The following is a 22221-nucleotide window of genomic DNA, read 5'->3' on the forward strand; positions in this document are numbered from 1 at the left end:
CCCACCCTGCCTCTGGAACATCTCCACACTGTAGTCTGTGTCCATTGGTTATGCATTTATGTTCTTTGGCTAATCTCTTCACCATCTTTCACCCATTACCCCCTCCCCCCTTCCCTCTAACCTCTGTCAGTCTGTTCCATGTATCCATGCCTCTGCTTTTATTTTGTTCATCAGTCAGTTTATTTTGTTCATTAGATTCCATATATAAGTGAGATCATATGGTATTTGTTTTTCTCTCTCTGGCTTATTTTGCTTAGCATAATAATCTCCATGTCCATCCCCGTTGTTGAAAAGGTAAGAATTCCTTCTTTTTTACAGCGGTGTAGTATTCCTTTGTGTAAATGTACCACAACTTTTTTATCTACTCATCTACTGATGGACACTTGGCCTGTTTCCAGATCTTGGCTATTGTAAATAACAGAGCTTTGAACATAGGGGATTGCTTTCTTAATTTAGTTTTGGATCATTGTTAACATAAAGAATTCAGCTGATTTTTGAGTGTTGATTTTGTATTCTTCAACTTTGCTGAATGTTTAAATTAGTTCTAACATATTTTTTGTGTGGAATCTTTTAGGGTTTTATACATATAATACCATGTCATTTGCAGATAGAATTTTTCTTCTCGTTTTCCAATTTTTATGCCTTTTATTTTTTCTTTGCTGATTGCTCCATCTAGAACTTTTGGTACTATGTTGAATAGTGGTAGTGAGAGTGGGCACCCTTGCCTTGTTCTTGATCTTAGAAGAAAAGCTTTCAGTATTTCCTCATTGAATATGATGTTAGTTATGGCTATTCTTACATGGATTTTTATATTGAATTAATATTTTTCTATTCTTAGTTTATTGAGTGTTTTTATCATGAAATGTTGAATTTTTTCAAATGCTTTTCTGCATCTGTGGAGATGATCATGTGGTTTTTATCCATTTTGTTTACGTGGTGTATTACATTGTTACATATGTGCTATATTATGCTGTTATATATTATTACATATGTTGAGCCATTTTGTGTTCCAGGTAAAAATCATACTTGGATATGCTGTGTGATCCTTTTTAAATGCCTGTGAATCTGTTTGCTAGTATTTTGTTTAGGATTTTTGCATCAATATTAATCAGGGATATTGGTCTGTAGTTTTCTTGTGTTCTTGATTAGTTTTGATATCAGGGTAATGCTGCCCTCATTGAATAGGTCTAATACGTTCAATTCTCTTTGGTTCTTTGGAAGAGTTTAGAAGGATTGGTGTTAATTTTTTAAAGCTTGGTAGAATTCTTTGGTGAAGCCATCTGATTTTGGGGTTTTCACTGTTAGGAAGCTTTTGCTTATTACTTCAATCTACTGACTGTTATAGGTCTGTTCAAATTTTTAATTTTTTTCACAGTTTGGCCTTGGTAGGTTTTATGTTTCTGGGAATTTGTCTATTTCTAGTTTATCCAATATTTTGGCATATAATTGGCCGTAGTAGTGTCTTACGATAATTTGTCTTTCAGTGGGCATTATTGTAATAGCTCCTTTTTCACTTCTAATTTTAGCTATTTGAGTCTTTTCTCCTTTTTTCTTAATTTGGCCGAGGGTTTGTCACTTTCATTAATCTTTAAAAAACAACTCTTGGTTTCATTGATTTTTTTTCTATTCTCTATTTCACTTTTCTCTGCTCTAATATTTATTATTTCTTTCCTTCTTCCCACTTTGGATTTAGACTGTTTTTTTTGTTGTTGTTGTTTGTTTGTTTTTTTGTTTTGTTTTTTTTTGGTGTGTTTTCTTTATTGTTTCTTTAGGTAAAAGGTTAGGTTGTCAGATTGAGATATTTTTAAATTTAATTTATTTATTTTTGGTTATTTTAAATTTTTTTAGCTTTCTTTATCTTTATTGATGAAAATATTACAGATATCCCCTTTTTACCCCCATTAATCCCTTCCACCCTGCATCCACCCCTCCCCAGGCCTTCCCCAGACCAGTGTCTGTGTCCATGGGGTTATGCTTGTAAACATATAAGTTCTTTGATTAATCTCCCCCCATCCACTTCCCCCTCCCCACCTTCCTTCTGAGATCTCTCAGTCTGTTCCATGCTCTATGTCTCTGGATCCATTTTGTTCATCAGTTTATTTTGTTTATTATATCCCACATATAAGTGAGATCATGTGGTACTTGGCTTTCTCTGACTGGCTTATTTTGCTTAGCATAATACTTCCTAGTTCCCTCCATGCTGTCCCAAATGTTAAGAGATTATTCTTTTTTACAGCTGCATAGTATTCCATGGTGTAAATGTGCCACAGCTTTTTTATCCACTTGTCTGCTGATGGGCACTTGGGCTGTTTCCAGATCTTAGCTATTGTAAATTGCACTGCTAGGAACATAAGGGTGCATAAATTCTTTGCGATTGGTGTTTTGGGTTTTTAGGATATATTCGAATAGCCACAGCAATCTTGAGAAAAAAGAACGAAGTTGGAGGGATCACAATACCAGGCATCAAGTTATACTACAAAGCCACTGTAATCAAAACAGTCTGGTACTGGCACAAGAACAGACACATAGATCAGCGGAACAGAACAGAGAACCCAGAAATTGACCTACACCATTATGGTCAATTAATATTTGACAAAGGAGGCAAGAACATACAATGGAGTAAAGACAGTCTTTTCAATAAATGGTATTGGGAAACTTGGACAGGTACATGCAAAAAAATGAAACTTGACCACCACCTTACACCATATATAAAAGTAAATTCAAAATGGACAAAAGACTTAAATGTAAGACATGAAACCATAAAAATCCTAGAGGAAAACATAGGCAGCAAAATCTCAGACATCTCTTGTAGCAATACATCTTGTTGCTGATACATCTCCTAGGGCAAGAGAAACTAAGGAGAAAATAAACAAATGGGGCTGCATCAAAATAAAAAGCTTCTGCACAGAAAAAGAAACCATCAACGAAAAGGGAGCCCACTGTATGAGAGAACATATTTGCCAACAACACATCTGGTAAAGGGTTAATATCCAAAATATATAAGGAACTCACACAACTTAACAAAAGGAAGACAGACAATCCAATTTAAAAATGGGCAAAGGACCTAAATAGACACTTCTCCAAACAGGACATACAGATGGCTAAGAGACATATGAAAAAATGCTCAACGTTGCTAATCATCAGAGAGATGCATCTTAAAACCACAGTGAAGTATCAGATCACACCTGTCAGAATGGCTACCATCAACAAATCAAAGAACTACAAGTGCAGGTGAGGGTGTGGAGAAAAGGGAACCCTAGTACACTGTTGGTGGGAATGCAGACTGGTGCAGCCACTATGTAAAGCAGTATGGAGGCTCCTCAAAAGATTAAAAACTGACCTGCCATTTGACCCAGTGATCCCAGTTCTAGGAAGATTGAAATATTTTTTTAATGCAAACATTTATGACTATAAACTTCCTCTTAGTACTGTACTGCTTTTGCTGAATCCTATAAGTTTTGGTATTTTATATTTTCATTTTTATTTGTCTCCAGATATTATCTAAATTCCTTTGTGAATTTTTCTTTTACCCATGGGTTGTTTAATAGCATGCTGTTTAACTGTTACATATTTGTGGATTTTATGCTATTGATTTATTGTTTTATTCCATTATGTTCAAAAAGATGTTTTACATGATTTTCACCCCCTTAAATTTGTTAAAACTTGTTTTGGCCTTGGCAGGTGTAGCTTAGTTGGATGGAGCATCATCCCATGCATCTGGAAAGTCATGGGTTTGGTTCCCAATCAGGGCACATACCTAGGTTGTGGGTTTGATCCCCAGTCTGGATATCTTTGGGAGGCAGATGTTCGATGTATCTCACATTGATGTCTCTTTCTCTCTCTTTCTCTCCCTTCCCCCCTCTCTAAAATCAATAAAACAAAAACAAAAACAGTAACAAAAACTTGTTCTGTGTCCTAACATATAGTCTATCTTGGAGAATGTTCCATGTGTGCTTGAGAAGAACATGTATTTTTCTGTTGTTGGGTGGAGTATTCTATACATGCTTGCTATGTCTATCTAGTTCATAGTATTGGCCAAGCCTTCTGTTTTCTTGTTGACATTCTGCCTGATTGTTCTATCCATAACTGAAAGCGGGGTTTTGAAATCTTCTATGTCATTGTGTTGCTCTCTCTTTCTTCCTTCAGTTCTTCCAGTGTTTGTTTCAGATATTTGGGTGCTTTAATGTTAGGTGCACATATATTTATAATTGTTATATATTCCTGGTGAATTCATCCTTTTATCATTAAATAACGTCATTCCTTGTCTTTTTTGACAGTTTTTATCTTAAACTCTATGTTGTCTGATATAAAAATGGCTACCTCTACCCTCTTTACGTTCCTGTTTTCATAGAATATATTTTCTTCCAGCCTTTCAATTTTAGCCTGTGTAAGTCCTGAGCTCTAAAGTGAGTCTGTTATAGGTAGCATTTAGTTGGATTTAAAAAAACAAATGACTTTAGCCATAATCTCTGTCCTTAAATTGAAGTTTGATTTACATTTAAAGTAATTACTGATACGGAAGGACTTACTATTGCCATTTTATTTATTGTTTTCTGTTGGCCTGGCAGCTTTTTTCTTCCTCTTTACCTCTCTTGCTCTCTTGTTTTGAGTTTTGTTGATTTTTGTGTAGTGACGTATTTTGATTCCCTTCTCATTTCCCTTTGTGTATATTCTATAGATATTTATTTTGTGGTTACCCTTTGTAGTGACACGGGGCTATGTTTTATGTGGCCACAGAATTTGGAGGTTGAATACCACTCACCCTGCACACCTGAGACGGACTTGAGGCAACAAAACACTATTTATTGGAGCATTAAGTAAAACAGACAGAGTAAAGCAAAGTAAGACAAAGAGTAAAGCAAGTCCTCACCACCCGAAGAGTGTTTCCAAGGGAATGGAGGCAGCACCTTGGCTTCAGGGGTGTCCGGGCGAGTGTCCCCGTTGGAGAGTTCTGAGTAGGGCCCCTCAGGAAGCTATTCTTATAGGATTTCTTATAAGTGCTTGACTTATGGAGTTTTCTATAGCAACGAGGCACCCTACCTGTGGTTACTATAACGGGGGGGGGGGGGGGGAAGCACCTCTACGTGATCCTATTCATGCTTTCTACCGGTGGGTAAGCTGTGGGTCAACCAGGAAGGCTGGTGAGGCCCTTCCGAGCTCACTGCTGCTGACAAAGCAGTCAATGCCCGGGTGCTGCCCGGGCGGAAAGTTCTTAGAACACAAGTGGAAGGCACAAAGGGACACCTACTTCCTATTGTCTTTAATTAACACCACTGCAATTATATACTTAGCTTCTTAAATTTATAGCAACCTATTTTAAACTGATAACAACTTCAATTGCGTATAAAAACTCCACATATTTGCCCCCTTCTATTATATTTTATTGATGACACAACTGACCTTTTTTAATTTTGCATTTCATTAACATAAATTTATAATGACTTTTCATGCTTTTTAATAAAAATTATGTACCAGATTTATAAGTGATCTACTCACCTACTTTACAATACTATAGGATTTTGTATTTGTTGATATATTTACCTATGCAAGGGAATTTTACATTTTTAAATGCTTTTGTGTTTATGTTTATTGTCCTTTATATTCAAATTGTAGGACTTCCATCAGCAGTTTTTGTAAGGAAGGTTTAGTGGTGATGAACTCTCTCCGCAGTTTTTTACCTGTGGAGGTCTTGATTTCTCCCTAATAATTGAAGGGCAGTTTTGCAAGCTATAGTATTCTTGGTTGGCAGATTTTTTTCTTTCAGTACTTCCAATATGTTATGTACTCCTTTGTCCAGCCTGCCCATTTTTTTTTATTAGAAATCTGCTGATGATCTGATAGAAGCTATTTGTATGCAATGAGTCATTTGCTTTATGCTGTTGTCAAGATTATCTCTCTCTGTTGTGACTTTTGACAGTTTGATTATGATGTATCTTGGTGTAGATCTCTTTAGATATTTTTCTAGTTGGAGTTCTTTAAGCTGCTTGAATTCATATGTCCATTTCTTTCCTCAGATTTAGAAAATTTTCAGCATTCCTTCAAGTAAGTTCTTTCTTTTTTTTCTCTCCTTCCTTCCTTCCTTCCTTCCTTCCTTCCTTCCTTCCTTCCTTCCTTCCTTCCTTCCTTCCTTCCTTCCTTCCTTCCTTCCTCCCTCCCTCCCTCCCTCCCTCCCTCCCTCCCTCCCCTCCCCTCCCCTCCCCTCCCCTCCCCTCCCCTCCTTTCCTTCCTTTCCTTCCTTTCCTTCCTTCCTTTCCTTCCTTCTCTCTCTCTCTCTTTCTCTCTCTCTCTCTCTCTCTCTTTCTTTCTCTCTCTCTCTCTCTCTGTCTCTCCCTTCCTTCCTTCCTTCCTTCCTTCCTTCCTTCCTTCCTTCCTTCCTTCCTTCCTTCCTTCCTTCCTCCCTCCCTCCCTCCCTCCCTCCCTCCCTCCCTCCCTCTCTCTCTCTCTCTCTCTCTCTTTCTCTCTTTCTCTCTTTCTCTCTTTCTCTCTTTCTTTCTCTCTTTCTTTCTTTCTTCTTTCTTTCTTCTTCTCTTTTTTCTTGGAGTCTCATAATGTGTAATTTGTTCTGCTTCTTGATATCCTATATATCCCTTAGGCTTGCTTCACTGTTTGTTTGTTTGTTTATTCAGCTTTTCTTCTTTTTCCTCCTTTGTCTCAGTATTTTTGAATATCCTCTCTTGAGTTTGCTGAATCTTTCTTCTACCTGGTCAAATTTGATGTTGAGCCCCTGTAATGAATTTTCAATTCAGCTATTGTATTCTTTAGTCCCAGAATTTGTTTTGTTTTTCTTCACAGTTTCTATATTTTTATTGATATCACCATGTTGTTCATGCATCATTTTCCTGATTTTGTTTAGTTGTCTACCTGCATTTTCTTTTAACCCATTATGCATCCTTAAGATGACACTTTTGAATTCTTTGGCAGTTCGTATACTGTATCTTGGCTTTTTTAATGTTAGTTTTTGGAGATTTAATTTGTTACTTTAAATATCTGATCATTTTCCTTTTTTGTCTTTTAATTTTTTGTTGTTGAAATGTTGGCATCTGAAGAATCAGCCAATTCTCCCAGACTTTGTCTCTGATCTTTTATATGAAAGACTTTCCCCACTCAGCCTTCCTTAATTGTGGAGACCTCTCAAATATTTTTTTGTGTAGGCAGTCCCTCTGGGTTTGTGCATATAAATCTATGAAACAGGTTTGCAGGTTTCTATTCAGGCATGCCCCTACTGTCTCCCTGTGGTACTGCAGTCTGTATGGTGCTGTTGTAACTCACAATACTGGAGCTCCACCTAGCGCCAATTTTTTTGGTACTGCAGACTTTAGTGCATGGTTGATGGCTTTGTTCTCAGAGATCTTCAGCTTGGCACCCTGTTCCCAACAGTAGTACTTGGATAGAGGCAAGAGTGAAACTAGACCCTTGGGCAGTACCCCCTAAATGTAATACATTTGTATGTGGGTTCTATTCCTTTCTATTCCCCAAGTGGAAGATGGGAGTTTGGGAGATCCTCCCAACTGTGCTGCAGTGCAGAGATAGAGAAGTGGATGGGGCAAGTTGAAGTGGAGAGAGTAAAAAACTTTCCTACTGGGCTGTGATATAGTTGGCTTTGTCCTTACCTGGGGTGCAGCAGCCTTTTAACTGGTTTCCGGATTTCTTATAGAGACATTTAGTTTGTTTGATGTTAAATCTCTGTTTTCATGGGGGAAGAAGGATATTGGGCTTCCTATTTGCCATTTTGCTGAAGGAGCCTTCTTTCTTTTTAATGGGAAATTTTGATAGAACCAAGACCCGATAGTTAATTTTACCCATTAGGTCCTGGAGTGTCTTGGCTTTTTTGCCCTTTCAGCAGACAGAATTAGGGAATGTATGCAAGTATGCATATGCATACGTATACATATTTGTTATATACATATTCCTGCATACATATAAAATGCACAAATACATGCATATAGACATGAATAGACATATTTAGAAATCTGGAGTTCTTACAGACACCTTCACTTCCAGTCTTTTACTTCAGGGATTGTTTGTTTTTGCCTTCTTTCATTTCATATATGTACGTCCTTTCTTCCACAGTGAGAATCCTAACTCTCAACATCAACACATACTCATTTGCTCAAACCTATAATACTTCTATGATTGTTTAAGAATTTCTTGCACAGCTGGGTGTGGTTCAGTGGTTGAGCATTGACCTAAGATCCTGGAGATCATGGTTTGATTCCCGGTCAGGGCACATGCCCAGGTTGCAGGCTCTATCTCCAGTCGGGGGTGTGCAGGAGGCAGCCGATCAATGACGACTCTCTCATCATTGATGTTTCTCTCTCTCTCTCCCTCTCCCTTCCTCTCTCTGAAATCAATAAAAAAAGGTATATTTCTGAAAAAAAAAGAAAAAAAGAAATTTTTCACCCATGTCACTATAAAAACAAACCTACCAGAGAGATTTCATGATTTGTTTGCAATTCCTCCCCTCACCCCTCAGCAGCACTCTTGTCCAAGACTGAGTATAAGGTATATGTTAAAGTCTGTTCATGAGTTACTTGGATTAGTTCTTTTCCTTTACTAGTTTCATCTGTTTAATTTGCTTTTAGTTTTAGTTCCACCTTTCTATCTTTATTGACTTAATTTTATTTTAAGAATATATAGAACATTAATATACTTTTATAAGTAAAAAGTAATGCAAAAGGTATAGTTAGAGAAGTACCATTCCTCCCCCTCATGTACCTACTTTTCCTTGCATTCCTCAGCCCCTTATCTTATTGCAGGTAACCAACTTCATTGTTTTTGGTTTATCTTTCTTATATATATATTTTCTTTTTTAAAAATATATCTTTATTGATTTCAGAGAGAGGAAAGGAGAGAGAGAGAGAAACATCAATATGAGAGAGCCATTGATCAACTGCCTCCTGCACGCCCCCCACTGGGTATTGAGCTGGCAACCTGGGAATGTGCCCTGACCGGGAATCGAATCCCGATTGCCTGGATCCTAGGTCAACGCTCAACCGCTGAGCCACGCCCGGCTGGGCACTTATATTTTTCTTTTAAAAGATAAGTATTTTTCTATTTCTATATATTTCTTGTATTTCTCTGTTTCTTCCCCAAACTGTAGCATATTAGATAATCTCTTTTAATTTTTTTTGACTTAACATTAATTCCTGGAAATCACTCCATATCAGTTTACAGAAATCTTTCTCATTCTTTTTATAATCCTGTGTTTAGCTGTTTGTGTGATAGTGTATACCACAGTTTATACTGTAGAGTTCATAGTATGTCATAGTTTATATCATAAACTATCATATATCATATAGTTTGTTTATTTAATCTGCTATGTGAACATTTAGGTGGTTTTCAATATGTTGCAATTGCAAACAGTACTTTAATGAATAATCTTGTATATATAAATTAATATTTTTACAGATGTAGGTTCAAAGTAAGTTTCTTTAAGTAGGATTGCTGTGTCAAAAGGTAAATGCATATGAATTTTGTAAGATTTTGGAAATTTCTCTAAATTGAGGGATTGTGCCACCTTTAATTTCTGTTGCCCCATAGCCTCTTCAATTGAGTGTATGTCACCTCTTGAAATTTTGCTAGTCTAATGGGTGAGAAATGGTAGACTGGAGTAGTATTAAATTTTGTTTTTAAGAGTGAGTTTGAAAACAGCCTTAAGGTTCATTTTTATGATTTTTTATGTGAATCTGTTCTTGTCTCTTGACCAGTTTTGTATATGATTTTCATCTTTTTCTCTCAGTTTCTAAAAGTTCTTTGTATATAGGGGTATTGACCTTTTATCAATGACACATTATCTTGATTTTGTTTATGGTAATTTTGGTCAAGCCAAGATTGTCATCCTCTTCCTCCTGCTCTTCTCCTCCTTCTCTTCTTCTTTTTATGTAGTCAAATGTAGAAATATCTTATTATGAATTTTTAGTATAGAAAAAAGTTTTCCTAAATTCATATTATAAAGGAATTTACCCATGTTTTTTCTAGTATTTTTACAGTTTCATATAATTTTAAAATAGATCTTTTAAAAAAAATTTATTTAAAAATTGATCTTTATTGTTGCAAGTATTACAGATATCCCCCTTTTTACCCTCATTGATCCCCTCCACCCGCATCTGCCCACCGCAGGCCTTCACCACACTATTGTCTGTGTCCATGGGTTATGAATATATGCATATAATTTCTTTGATTCATCTCTCCCCACTCACTTCCCCACCCCTGCTTGCCCACTGAAATTCGTCAGTCTGTTCCATGCTTCTGTGTCTATGGTGGATCTATTTTGTTCCTCAGTCTATTTTGTTTATTAGATTTCACATATGAGTGAGATCATGTAAAACTGAATCAGAAGAATCAGAAACCTGAATAGGCTAATAACAATTGATGAAACCAAAACAGTAATAAAAAAACTCCCAGCAAACAAAAGCCCTGGTCCAGATGGCGTCACAAGGGAGCTTTCTGATTCTTTAAGTTGTAGGGTTAGATAGTTTACTAAATTTTTTTCTTGCTTTTGAGGTAGGCCTGCAGTGTTATGAACTTCCCTCTTAGGATTGCTTTTGCTGTGTCCCATAGATTTTGGGTTGTTGTGTGTTCATTTTCATTTGTTTCCAGGAAGTTTTTGATTTCTTTCTTGATCTTATTGGTAACCCATTCATTGTTTAATAACATGCTATTTAGCCTCCATATGTTTGAATGTTTTTGAGTGTTTTTACTGTAGTTGATTTCTAATTTCATGGCCTTGTGATCTGAGATGCTTGATCTGATTTCAGCCTTCTTGAACTTGTAGAGACTGGTTTTGTGTCCTAACATGTGGTCTGTCTTTGAACGTGACCCATGTGCACTTGAGGCGAATGTATATTCTGCAGCTTTGGGGTGAAATGTTCTATAAATGTCAATTAAATCCATCTGATCTGGTGTGCCATTTAGAGTCACTGTTTCTAGACTGACTTTTTGTCTGGAAGTTCTATCCAGTGAAGTCAGTGGGGTGTTAAAGTCCATGGCTATGGCTGTATTGCTGTTGATCTCTCTCTTAAAGTCTTTAAGGTTATTATTGATAGGTCCTTATTTATTGCCATTTTGATTCTTATCCTATGGTCGTCTCTCTCTTTCTTCTTCTTCTTATGGCAGTCTCTTTAACATTTCCTGCAATGCTGGTTTGGTGGTGATAAACTCCTTTAGCCTTTTTTTTTTTTTTTTGTCTGGAAAGTTCTTTATTTCACCACCTATTTTGAATGATAGCCTTGCTGGATAGAGTAGTCTTGGTTTCAGATCCTTGTTTTGCATTACCTTGAATACTTCATGCCATTCCCTTCTGGCCTGTAAAGTTTCTGATGAGAAATCAGCTGACAGCCTTATGGGAGCTCCTTTGAAGGTAACAAACTTCTTTACTGTTGCTCCCTTTAATATTCTTTCTTTGTCTTGAAATTTTGGCGTTTTAATTATGATATGTCTGGGTGTGGGCCTCTTTGGGTTCTTCTTGCTTGGGACTTTCTGTGCCTCTTGAACTTGTGTGACTTTTTTTTTCATCAAGTTAGGGAAGTTTTCTGCCATTATTTCTTCAAACAAATTCTCTATTCATTGCTTTATTCTCTTCCCCTTCTGGCATTCCTATGATGCAAATATTGTTATGTTTCATATTGTCCTAAAGCTCCCTTAAACTGTCCTCCTATCTTTTAATTGTCTTTTTTTTTTTTTTTTGGTTTTCTGATTGAGTGATTTTTTTCTACTCTGTCTTCTAATTCGCTGATCGGATCCTCAGCTTCCTCTAATCTGCTGTTTATTCCTTCCAGTTTATTCTTTATTTCTGTTATGTCATTCTTCAATCCTGACTGGTCATTTTTCATAGGTTTTATATCATTTCTCATGCTGCTGAGCACCCTTACAATCAGTATTCTGAACTTTATATAGGATAGATTGCCTATCTCCATTTCATTTAGCTCTTTTTCTGGACACTTCTCTTGTTTTTTCATTTGGGGCTTGTTTTTTTTGTCTCCCATTTTGGCTGCCTGTTTGAGTTGTTTCTATGTATTATGTGGATCTTCTAGGACTCTCAGTCTTCTTGGAGGGTCTCTGGTGCAGGGCAAAGTCAGACTCTATGATTGGCCTAGAGTACCTTGTTTGGAGCTATCAACAACCCAGAGCTTGTTCCCTGTGCTGGGGCTGGGTACATTTGAACAGGGTAAAGATGCACACCAAAGTCTGCTTTCCAAGGTTCAGGTCCTGAAGCAGATCAGGCAAAGACTCAAAGCACCCAGAGGTCTGCCTCTGCTTACAAGCTGATTGATCTTAATCTTTAATGAGCCTCGGACTGTATACCAGAGCAAGGTGTAAACTCCACAGCGTGGGTGAGAGGTTTTCTAGTGGGTGGGGCATTTGCTTCCCCCCCAGGCAAAAGGTGCCTGGCTAGCAAAAGTCTGCCTGAGAAAGATGTCTTCTGCAGTCTGGAGGAATGACTCAGTACAGGAATCCAGATGGTCGCCCTCTGAGCTTTGTCTCCAAAGTCCACCAAACCTCAGATTCTTCTCAAACTACTCTAGGCTACTCTGCCCTCTCTCTGCCAAAGTCCAAGGTGAGTGACTGCACATAAAACTTTGTGCATTGTCCCTTTAAGAGGGTGCCTGCATTTCCAGACTTCTCTCCCTGGCAGACAGAAACCCTGCTGCTTTTCAGAACCAGATGTTATGTGGGCACCTTTTTCAGTTCTGGTGCTCTTGTCTGGGAAGCCCAGCTTGGGATTTAGGTCCCAGAGTTTTCAGTGGGAACCTACCCCCCCCCCCCCGCACCCCCCCCCACACAGACAGCTAAGATATCCCTGCAGACCTTCAGCTTCTGCCAGTGGGAGCCCCGGCAGCCCTCTCCTGCCTCCATACTTCCTACCAGTCTTTTTTTTTTTTTTTTTTTAGATATATCTTTATTGATTTCAGAGAGAGGAAGGGAGAGGGAGAGAGAGAGATAGAAACATTAATGATGAGAGAGTCATTGATCGAGCCCGCTATCCGGGCATGTGCCCTGACTGGGAATTGAACCCCGATCACCTGCATCCTAGGTCGACGTTCAACCTCTGAGCCACACCCGGACTGGCCTTCCTACCAGTCTTTGTGCAGTCTCTCCATTAGTCCCTTGGTTATAAGGGTGCTCTCCAACCTGTCTTCAGTTGCAGTTGATTATTCAGGATGTTTTTTCTCTATTTTAGTTGTAATTCAGTTTGGTCCTGGGAGAGTGTCAGTGTAGCTTCCACTCAATCTGCTGCAATCTTGAAATCCAGTAATATTTTTCCTTAATAATTTATTTCAAAACACTTATCTCTGATAGTGTGCTTTTTCATGTGGCAAGTGTAATAATTTTAGCCGTACATTTTCTAAGTGGTAAATATTGATATTTTGGACTGTGAAATTGGTTTTTATATATTTAGTTTCTTTCACAAGCTCCTATACCAGATCTTTGCATTTTCTGTTAAAAATATTAAGCAGTAGTATAATATTTTATATTTTGATTTTTAAGCCCTTTAGCAGAGAAAAATTATATTGAAGAGGTAATGTTTGGTAAGGTAATGCTTTTCATCATTGTACTCTCTGCTATATGAAAAAAGTTATGTTCTTCTGAGAGGAATTTAAATTTTATTTCTTAACCTATATTAAAAAAATATATAAAATCATACCTGTAAATTATATTGTGGTCTCTTTTAATATATATCTATAAAGATGGAATTTTTTTTTCTTTCTAGAACTAAGTTGTCTATGCAAGTTGTACTAAAACCTTTGTATAAATATTAAAGTATTGTGATTTTGGATTATAGATTTATAGTTTAATTTTAATAATTTGTACATTTTTGTGATTTAAAATTGCAAGAGACTTGACTTAAATATTTTATCATATATACTGAATTTTATTTTAAAATGTTTAATTAAAACTTTATTTTTCAGATTTTGGAATCCCTTTTTAAGGTATGTTCAAAATATTGCAGTTTAAGTTTACTAAAAGTAAATACAGAAATACATGTAAATAAAGAAGTTTCTAAGTTTTGAGGAAGTAAAAGAAAGTCCTAGAATTGCTGCTATATATATTTTAAAATTTTCTGTTCCAATTGTATGTTAAATCAATCCTATTCTGAATTGTAGGATAAATGATATTTGGTTCAGTATCAATATTTGATATATGAAAATTTTCTGCCTCCCTCCCTCCCTCCCCCCTCCCCCCTCTCTTTCCCTCTCTCTCTCTCTTTCTCTCTCTCTCACACACACACACACACACACACACACACACGCACACAACACACATTTATTTCACTGCAGAAATTTAACTTGTCAATAACTATTTCTTTTCTGTTCTTTTTTAAAAGTGGTTTCAACGACAGGTCAATCAAATGGAAGAGGTAAATATAACATTTTTAATTGTTAATTACATCAATATTTTGTCTCATTTGTAAACCAATTAGAAGTATAAGTTGAAAATTTTTGAATAATCATTGGTTATTATATTAATTTACATAGAAAAAGAATGAATAGATAGAATAAAAGTGTCTCAGTGGTTTACACACTACATTCCTGCATAAATCTGGTGTACTCTGACTTTGGCACATTCTTTCAACTAAAATTGAATAATAGAAATTTAATTATTCTTTCCCTAATTTACATAAAAGAACATGTGACAAGAGAAAACTTATCAACTTAAAAGTTACCCTATATTTAAAAAATCATGCATAATATATATGCTTACTCATAAAATTATGTATTGGTATTTTTAAAAATTTAATGTAATTTTAAGTTTTTTTTGAACTTTTTGATTTTCAGGTGCTTTTCCACCAGTTTGAAAACTACTGGTGCCTAGCCTTAGGGACTTTTAATTCTGTTTTGTAAAAGACTTTATGTATGCTGTTAATATAGCAGAATGATTTACAGGGTAGCTTCAATGATACATAGGATTATTTTAGTGCTCCCTTGGATATGCTTGTGGTTTAGTCCAATTAAGCACTTTTTTTTTTTTTAAGTTTCTTTATCTTTATTGTTGAGAATATTACAGATGTCCCCTATTTACCCCATTGATCCCCTCCACCCTGTATCCATCCCACCCCCAGCTTTCCATATAGCAATGTCTGTGTCCATGGGTTATGCTTATAAACATATAACTTCTTTGATTAATCTCTCCCCAACCCCTCCCTCTCCCCATCTTCCCTCTGAGATCGCTCAGTCTGTTCCATGCTTCTATGTCTATGGATCCCTTTTGTTCATCAGTTTATTTTATTTATTATATTCCACATATAAGTGAGATCATATGGTATTTATCTTTCTCTGACTGGCTTATTTCACTTAGCATAATACTTTCTAGTTCCCTCCATGCTGTGCCAAAGTATAAAATATTCTTTTTTAGAGCTGCATAATATTCCATGGTGTAAATGTGCCACACGCATTTTTATCAACTCATCTACTGATGAGCACTTGGGCTGTTTCCAGATCTTAGCTATTGTAAATTGCACTGCTATGAACATAGGGGTACATAAATTCTTTGTGATTGGTGTTTTGGGTTCCTTAGGATATATTCCTAGAAGTGAGATCACTGGATCAAATGACAGGTCAATTTTTAATCTTTTGAGGAGCCTCCATACTGCTTTCCATAGTGGCTGCACCAGTCTGCATTCCCACCAGCAGTGTACTAGGGTGCCATTTTCTTCACACCCTCACCAGCACTTGTAGTTCTTTGATTTGTTGATGGTAGCCATTCTGACAGGTGTGAAGTGATACCTCACTGTGGTTTTAGGATGCATCTCTCTGATGATTAGCAACGTTGAGCATTTTTTCATATGTCTCTTAGCCATCTGTATGCCCTTTTTGGAGTGTCTATTTAGGTTCTTTGCCCATTTTTAAATTGGATTGTTTGTCTTCCTTTTGTTAAGTTGTGTGAGTTCCTTATATATTTTGGGAATTAACCCTTTATCAGATGTGTTGTTGGCAAATATGTTCTCCCACACAGTGGGCTCCCTTTTCATTTCGTAGATGGTTTCTTTTGCTGTGCAGAAGCTTTTTATTTTGATGCAGTCTCATTGGTTCATTTTCTCCTTAGTTTCTCTTGCCCTAAGAGATGTATCAGCAAACATATTGCTATGAGAGATGTCTGAGATTTTGCTGCCTATGTTTTCCTCTAGGATTTTTATGGTTTCAAAACTTACATTTAAGTCTTTTATTCATTTTGAATTTACTTTGGTATATGGTGTAAGTTGGTGGTCTAGTTTCATTTTTTTTGGATGTACCTGTCCAATTTTCCCAACATCATTTATTGAAAAGACTGTCTTTACTCCATTGTATATTCTTGCCTCCTTTGTCAAATATTAATTGATCATAATGTTGTAGGTCAATTTCTGCGTTCTCTGTTCTGTTCCATTCCAAGTTTGTTCTTTCTCAAGATTGCCATGGCAATTTGAGGTGTTTTTTGGCTCCATATAAATTTTTGAAGTGTTAGTTTTAGGTCTGTGAAATATGCTGTTGGTATTTTAATAGGGATTGCATTGAATTTATAGATTGCTTTGGGTAGTATGGACATTTAAATGATGTTAATTCTTCCAATTCACGACCATGGTATATTTTTCCATTTGTTTATATCTTCCTCTATTTCTTTTTTCAGTGTCCTGTAGTTTTTCAAGTACAGGTCTTTTACATCTTTGGTCAAGTTTATTCCTAGGTATCTTATTTTTTTAGTTGCAATGGTAAATGGGATTGCTTTTTAGTTTTTGTTTCTGAGAGTTCATTACTGGTGTATAAAAATGTCGTCAATTTCTGGGTGTTAATTTTGTATCCTACTACCTTGCTGAATTCATTTATTAAATCTAGCAGTTTTTTGGTGGAGTCTTTAGAAATCTCTATGGACAATATCATGTCATCTACACATAATGACCTGTTTTGTTTCCTCTTTTCGAATTTGGATGCTTTTTATGTTTTCTTCTTGTCTGATCACTGTGGCTAGGATGTCCAGTACTATGTTGAGTAAGAGTGGTGAAAGTGGACACCCTTGTCTTGTTCCTGTTCTTAGGGGAAATGGATTTAGTTTTTGCCCATTGAGTATGATGTTGGCTATAGGTCTGTCATATATGGCCTTTATTATGTTGAGGTATGATCCCTCTATTCCCACTTTGCTGCGCGTTTTTATCAAAAATGGGTGTTGGATTTTATTGAATGCTTTTTCTGCATCTATTGATATGATCATGTGATTTTTGTCTTTCAGTTTGTTTATGTGATGCATCACGTTTATTGATTTATGAATATTGTACCAGCCTTGCATGCCTGGAATAAATCCCACTTGGTTATGGTGGGATTAAATATATTGCTGGATCTGATTTGCTAATATTTTGTTGAGGATTTTAGCATCTATGTTCATCAGGGATATTGGCCTGTGATTTTCTTTCTTTGTAGTGTCTTTATCTGATTTTGAAGTTAGGCTAATGCTGACCTCGTAAAGAATTTGGAAGTGTTCCTTCCTCTTGGATTTTTTGAAATGATTGGAAGAGGATAGGTGTTAATTCTTCTTTGAATGTTTGGTAAATCTCCCCTGTGAAGCCATCTAGACCAGGACTTTTGTGTGCTGGAAGCCTTTTGATTAGTGTTTCCACTTCATCAGCAATTATTGGCCTATTTAGGCTTTCTGACTCTTCCTGACTGAGTTTTAGAAGGCTGTATTTTTCTAAGAATTTATCCATTTTATCCAGGTTGTCCAGCTTTGTGGCAAATAGTCGTTCATAGTATTTTTTTTGCAATCCTTTGTATTTCTATTGGGTCAGTTGTTATTTCACCTCTTTTATTTCTGATTTTGTTTATTTGGGTCTTCTCTCTGATTCTTGATGAGTCTGGCTAAAGGTTCATCAATCTTGTTTATCTTTTCAAAGAACCAGCTCTTGGTTTCATTGATCTTTTGTATTGTTTTTTTAGTCTCTATGTCATTTATTTCTGCTCTGATCTTTATTACTTATTTCCTTCTACTTACTCTGGGATTTTCTTGTTGTTTTCTTTCTAAGTTTTTAAGTTGTAGGGTTAAAGAGTCTATTAGAAGTTTTTCTTGTTTTTTGAGGTAGGCTTGTAGTGCTATGAACTTCCTCCTCAGGACTGCTTTCATTGTGTCCCATAGATTTGGAGTTGTTGTGTGTTCATTTTCATTTGCTTCCAGGAAGTTTTTTATTCCTTTCTTGATCTCTTTGTTAACCCATTCATTGTTTAAAAGCATGCTTTTCAGCCTCCATGTGTTTAAATATTTTTTAGTGTTTTTATTATAGTTGGTTTTTAATTTCATGCCCCTGTGGTCTGAGAAGATGCTTGATATGATTTCAATCTCCTTGAACTTGTAGAGACTTGTTTTGTGTCCTAATATGTGGTCTATCTTTGAGAATGTCTTGTGTGTAGTTGAGAAGAATGTATATTCTGTAGCTTTGGGGTAGAATGTTCTGTAAATGTCAATTAAATCCATCTGACCTAGTGTGTCATTTAGGGTCACTGTTCCTTTGCAGATTTTTTGTCTGGAGGACCTATCCAGTGAAGTCAGTGGGGTGATAAAGTCTCCTAGTATGAGCGTATTGCTGTTTACCTATCCCTTAAAGTCCTCTACAAGTTTTTTAAATAAATTTAGGTGCTCCTATATTGGGTGCATATATGTTTATCAGGGTTATATCCTCTTGTTGGAGTGATCCCTTTAGTATTATATAACGACCTTTCTTGTCTCTCTTTATAGTCTTCATTTTGTCCGATACGAGTATTGCTACCCCAGCTTTTTTTTCATTTCCATTTGCATGGAAAATTTTTTTCCATCTCTTCATTCTCACCCTGTGTGAGTCTTTTTTTCTGAGGTGAGTCTCTTGTAGACAGCATATGTTTGGGTCGTGTTTTCTTATGTATTCAGCCACCCTATATCTTTTTATTGGGGCATTTAATCCATTTACATTTAAGGTTATTGTTGAAAGTTACTTATCTATTGCCATTTTATTTCTTTATGCTTATGTTTCTCATTCTCTTTATTTCTACTTCTAACTATAGCAGTCCCTTTAACATTTTCTCTAATGCTAGTTTTGTAGTGATAAATTCTTTCAGCCTTTTTTCGTCTGTGAAGCTCTTTATTTCACCATCTATCTTGATTGATAATCTTGCTGGATAGAGTAGTCTTGGTTTTAGATCTTTGTTTTGCATTACCTTGAATATTCCATGCCATCCCCTTCTGGCCTGTACAGTTTCTGATGAGAAGTCAGATGATAGCCTTATGGGAGCTCCTTTTTAGGTAACAGATTACTTTTCTTTAGCTTCCTTTAAGATTCTCTCTTTGTCTTGAATTCTTGGCATTTTAATTATGATGTGTCTGGGTGTGGGCCCTTTGGGTTCTTCTTGCCTCCTGAAGTGTGTCACTTTTTCCTTGACCAGGTTAGGAATTTTTTGCCATTATTTCATCAAGCAAGTTATCTAACCCTGCTTATTTTAGATCTCCTCTGGCACTCCTATAATACAAATATTGTTACATTTCATGCTGTCCCACAGCTCTCTTAAACTGTCTTCCTGTTTTTTAATTGTTTTTTTGTTTTTGGTTCTCTGATTGAGGGATTTTTGTCTACCCTGTCTTCTAATTCACTGATCCGATCCTCACCTTCCTCTAATCTGCTGTTTCTTCCTTCCAATATAGTCTTTATTTCTGCTGTGTCATTCTTCATTTCTGACAGAATATTTTTCATAGTTCCCATATCTTTTTTCATGCTGTGAAGCATCCTTGCAATAAGTATTCTGAACTCTGTATCTCAGAGATTACTTATTCTCCATTTCATCTAGCCCTTTTTCTGGACACTTCTCTTGTTCTTTCATTTGGGGTTTGTTTTTTGGTCTCCCCACTTTGGTTACCTTTTTGGGTTTGTTTTTAACTGTTAGGTAGAATTGCCAGGACTCTCAGTCTTTTTGGAGGGTCTCTGGTGCAGGCTAATGTCAGATGCAGTTTGTGACTGGCCCTGAGTATCCTAGCCTTGAAGTCTCCAGTGGTAGGTAGGGTACATTTGGACAGGACCAAGATGCACGCCAAAGTCTGCTTTTCCATGGCCGGGATCTCGAAGCAGATCAGGCAAAGACTCAAAGCACCCTGAGGTCTGCCTCTGCTTCAGGCTGTAAAAGCTCCACAGGGTGGGGCAGCTGGTTGTTATCAGTCTCTTAACAAGCCTCAGGCTGTAGAAACTCCTCTGGGCAGAGCAAGAGACTTTCCAGCAAGGTGGGGCAATTGCTTTCCCCCTCAGGCAAAATCCAAAAAGTCACAGCCTGAGAAAGTTGTCTCCCACAGTCTGGGGGAATGACTTGACACAGGAATCCAAACAGGCTTCCCCTGATTTCACTCTTCAGAGCTCAGAACCCCAGACTCTTTCCACACAGCTCCAGTCTACTCCACTCCCCCTCTGCTGGAGTCCAAGGACAAATGCCTGCATACAAAACGTTGTGCGTTGGCTCTTTAAGAGGGTGCCTGCAGTTCCAGCTGCCTGTCAGAAGCCCAGCTGCTTTTCACAGCTAGATGTTATGTGGGCACCTTTCTCAGTTCTGGTGCTCTTGGCTGGGAAGCCCAGCCTGGGGTTTAGGCCCCAGAGTCCTCAGTGGGAACCCCCGACAGCTGAGATATCCCTGCAGACCTTCAGCTTCTGCCTGTGGGAGCCCAGGCAGCCCTCTCCTGCCTCCGCACTTCCTACCAGTCTCTTTGTGGTCTCCACTCTTCCTCCTTGGTTATGAGGGTGCTCTCCAGCTAGTCTTCAGCTCGTTTTCAGGATGGTTTTTCTATGATTTAGTTGTAAATCCAGGTTGGTCCTGGGAGAGTGTCAGTGTAGCTTACAATCAGTCTGCTGCCATCTTGGATCTCTCCAATTAAACACTCTGGAAGCCCAGAAACTTTAAAGAAATTTATTTATTTGTGATATAAATTAAAGAGTAAAGATAGAAATGATATCCAAGCACTGTCTCCAGAGTAAACTTTCATGGTCTTGTACTCTTTGCTTCAGGATAGATATGGCTGATATTGGAAGAGTGTTGGTAGTTGTTCTTTGATTGTGGTAGATTGGTCATTGTCTTTCCAGAGAAGTGGAATTGGGTGAAGTTCTCTATTGCCCCTACTCTCTTATTAAATTGGTACTTCTTTGCAATTTGGGTAATGCAACTTATCTTTTGCCTCTTATTTTTATATACCAACCTCTTTTTATCCTATTTTTCATGCATTGGTCTCATTCTCTTCTTTATACACTTAGTTGTATCAACGTATGAGATACATCCAAAGCTGGCTTCTCAGTTCCTTGACTTTCTCATCTCTGAAGATCTATGTCTTAATTTACCTCTGGTCCTAATTTCAGTCACACTCTAGAACTTATCATTAACCAAATTGTTTTACTTTAAAGATTAATAATTCAGGCAACTCATTCTTGAACTAGAAATTTCTATCATTCCAATTATTATTTTAAATACTGCTCTGGCCACTTCTATTTTTTGAATTTATCTTTATTGTTAAAAGTATTACACATGTCCTCCTCTTTCCCCCCATTGATCTCCGCCCAGCATCAACCCCTGTACCCCCAGTCCTTCTCCACACTATTGTCTGTGTCCATAGGTAATGCATATATGGATGTAAGCTCTTTGATTTATTTCTTCCCCTCTCACTCCCCACCCCTGCCTTCCCTCTGTCCCACTGTTCCATGGTTCTATATCTTTGTATCTATTTTGTTCCTCAGTTTATTTTGTTCATTGGATTCCACATATGAGTGAGATCATGTGATACTTGTCTTTCTCTGACTATCTCACTTAGCATAATACTCTCCAGGTCCATCCATGCTGTTCCAAAGGGTAAGAGATCCTCTTGTACAGCTGAATAGTATTCCATGGCATAGATGTACCACAGCTTTTTTTATCGACTTATCTGCTGATGGGCACTTGGGCTGTTTCCAGATCTTAGCTATTGTACATAGCACTTCTATGAACATAGGAGTGCATAGATTCTTTCTAACTGGTGTGTTGGGTTTCTTAGGATATATTCCTAGAAGTGGGATCACTGGCTCAAATGGCAGTTCTACTTATAAGTGTTTGAGGAAACTTCATACTGTTTTCTATAGTGGCTGCACCAATCTGCATTCCCAACAGCAGTGTGCTAGGGTGCCCTTCTCTCCACATCCTCACGGGTACTTGTCATTTGTTCATTTGTTGATGGTAGCCATTTTGACAGGTGTGAGGCGATATCTCATTGTTGTTTTCATTTTCATCTCTC

At 37.1% G+C, this 22221-nt stretch overlaps 1 protein-coding gene across 1 annotated transcript in view; it reads left to right on the top strand.

Annotated features, from left to right (window-relative positions):
• CCDC7 (coiled-coil domain containing 7) overlaps positions 1–22221 on the top strand; it is a 127856-nt gene that overhangs the window by 13352 nt on the left and 92283 nt on the right. The window contains exons 4-5 of the mRNA XM_016196308.2: positions 13911–13931; positions 14327–14359. Of these exons, the coding sequence (XP_016051794.2) occupies positions 13911–13931; positions 14327–14359 (54 nt within the window). The remainder of the gene's footprint in view (positions 1–13910; positions 13932–14326; positions 14360–22221) is intronic.

The sequence above is a fragment of the Miniopterus natalensis genome, chromosome 1 (assembly GCF_054644295.1).
Source record: "Miniopterus natalensis isolate mMinNat1 chromosome 1, mMinNat1.hap1, whole genome shotgun sequence".
Taxonomy (NCBI): Eukaryota; Metazoa; Chordata; class Mammalia; order Chiroptera; family Miniopteridae; genus Miniopterus; species Miniopterus natalensis.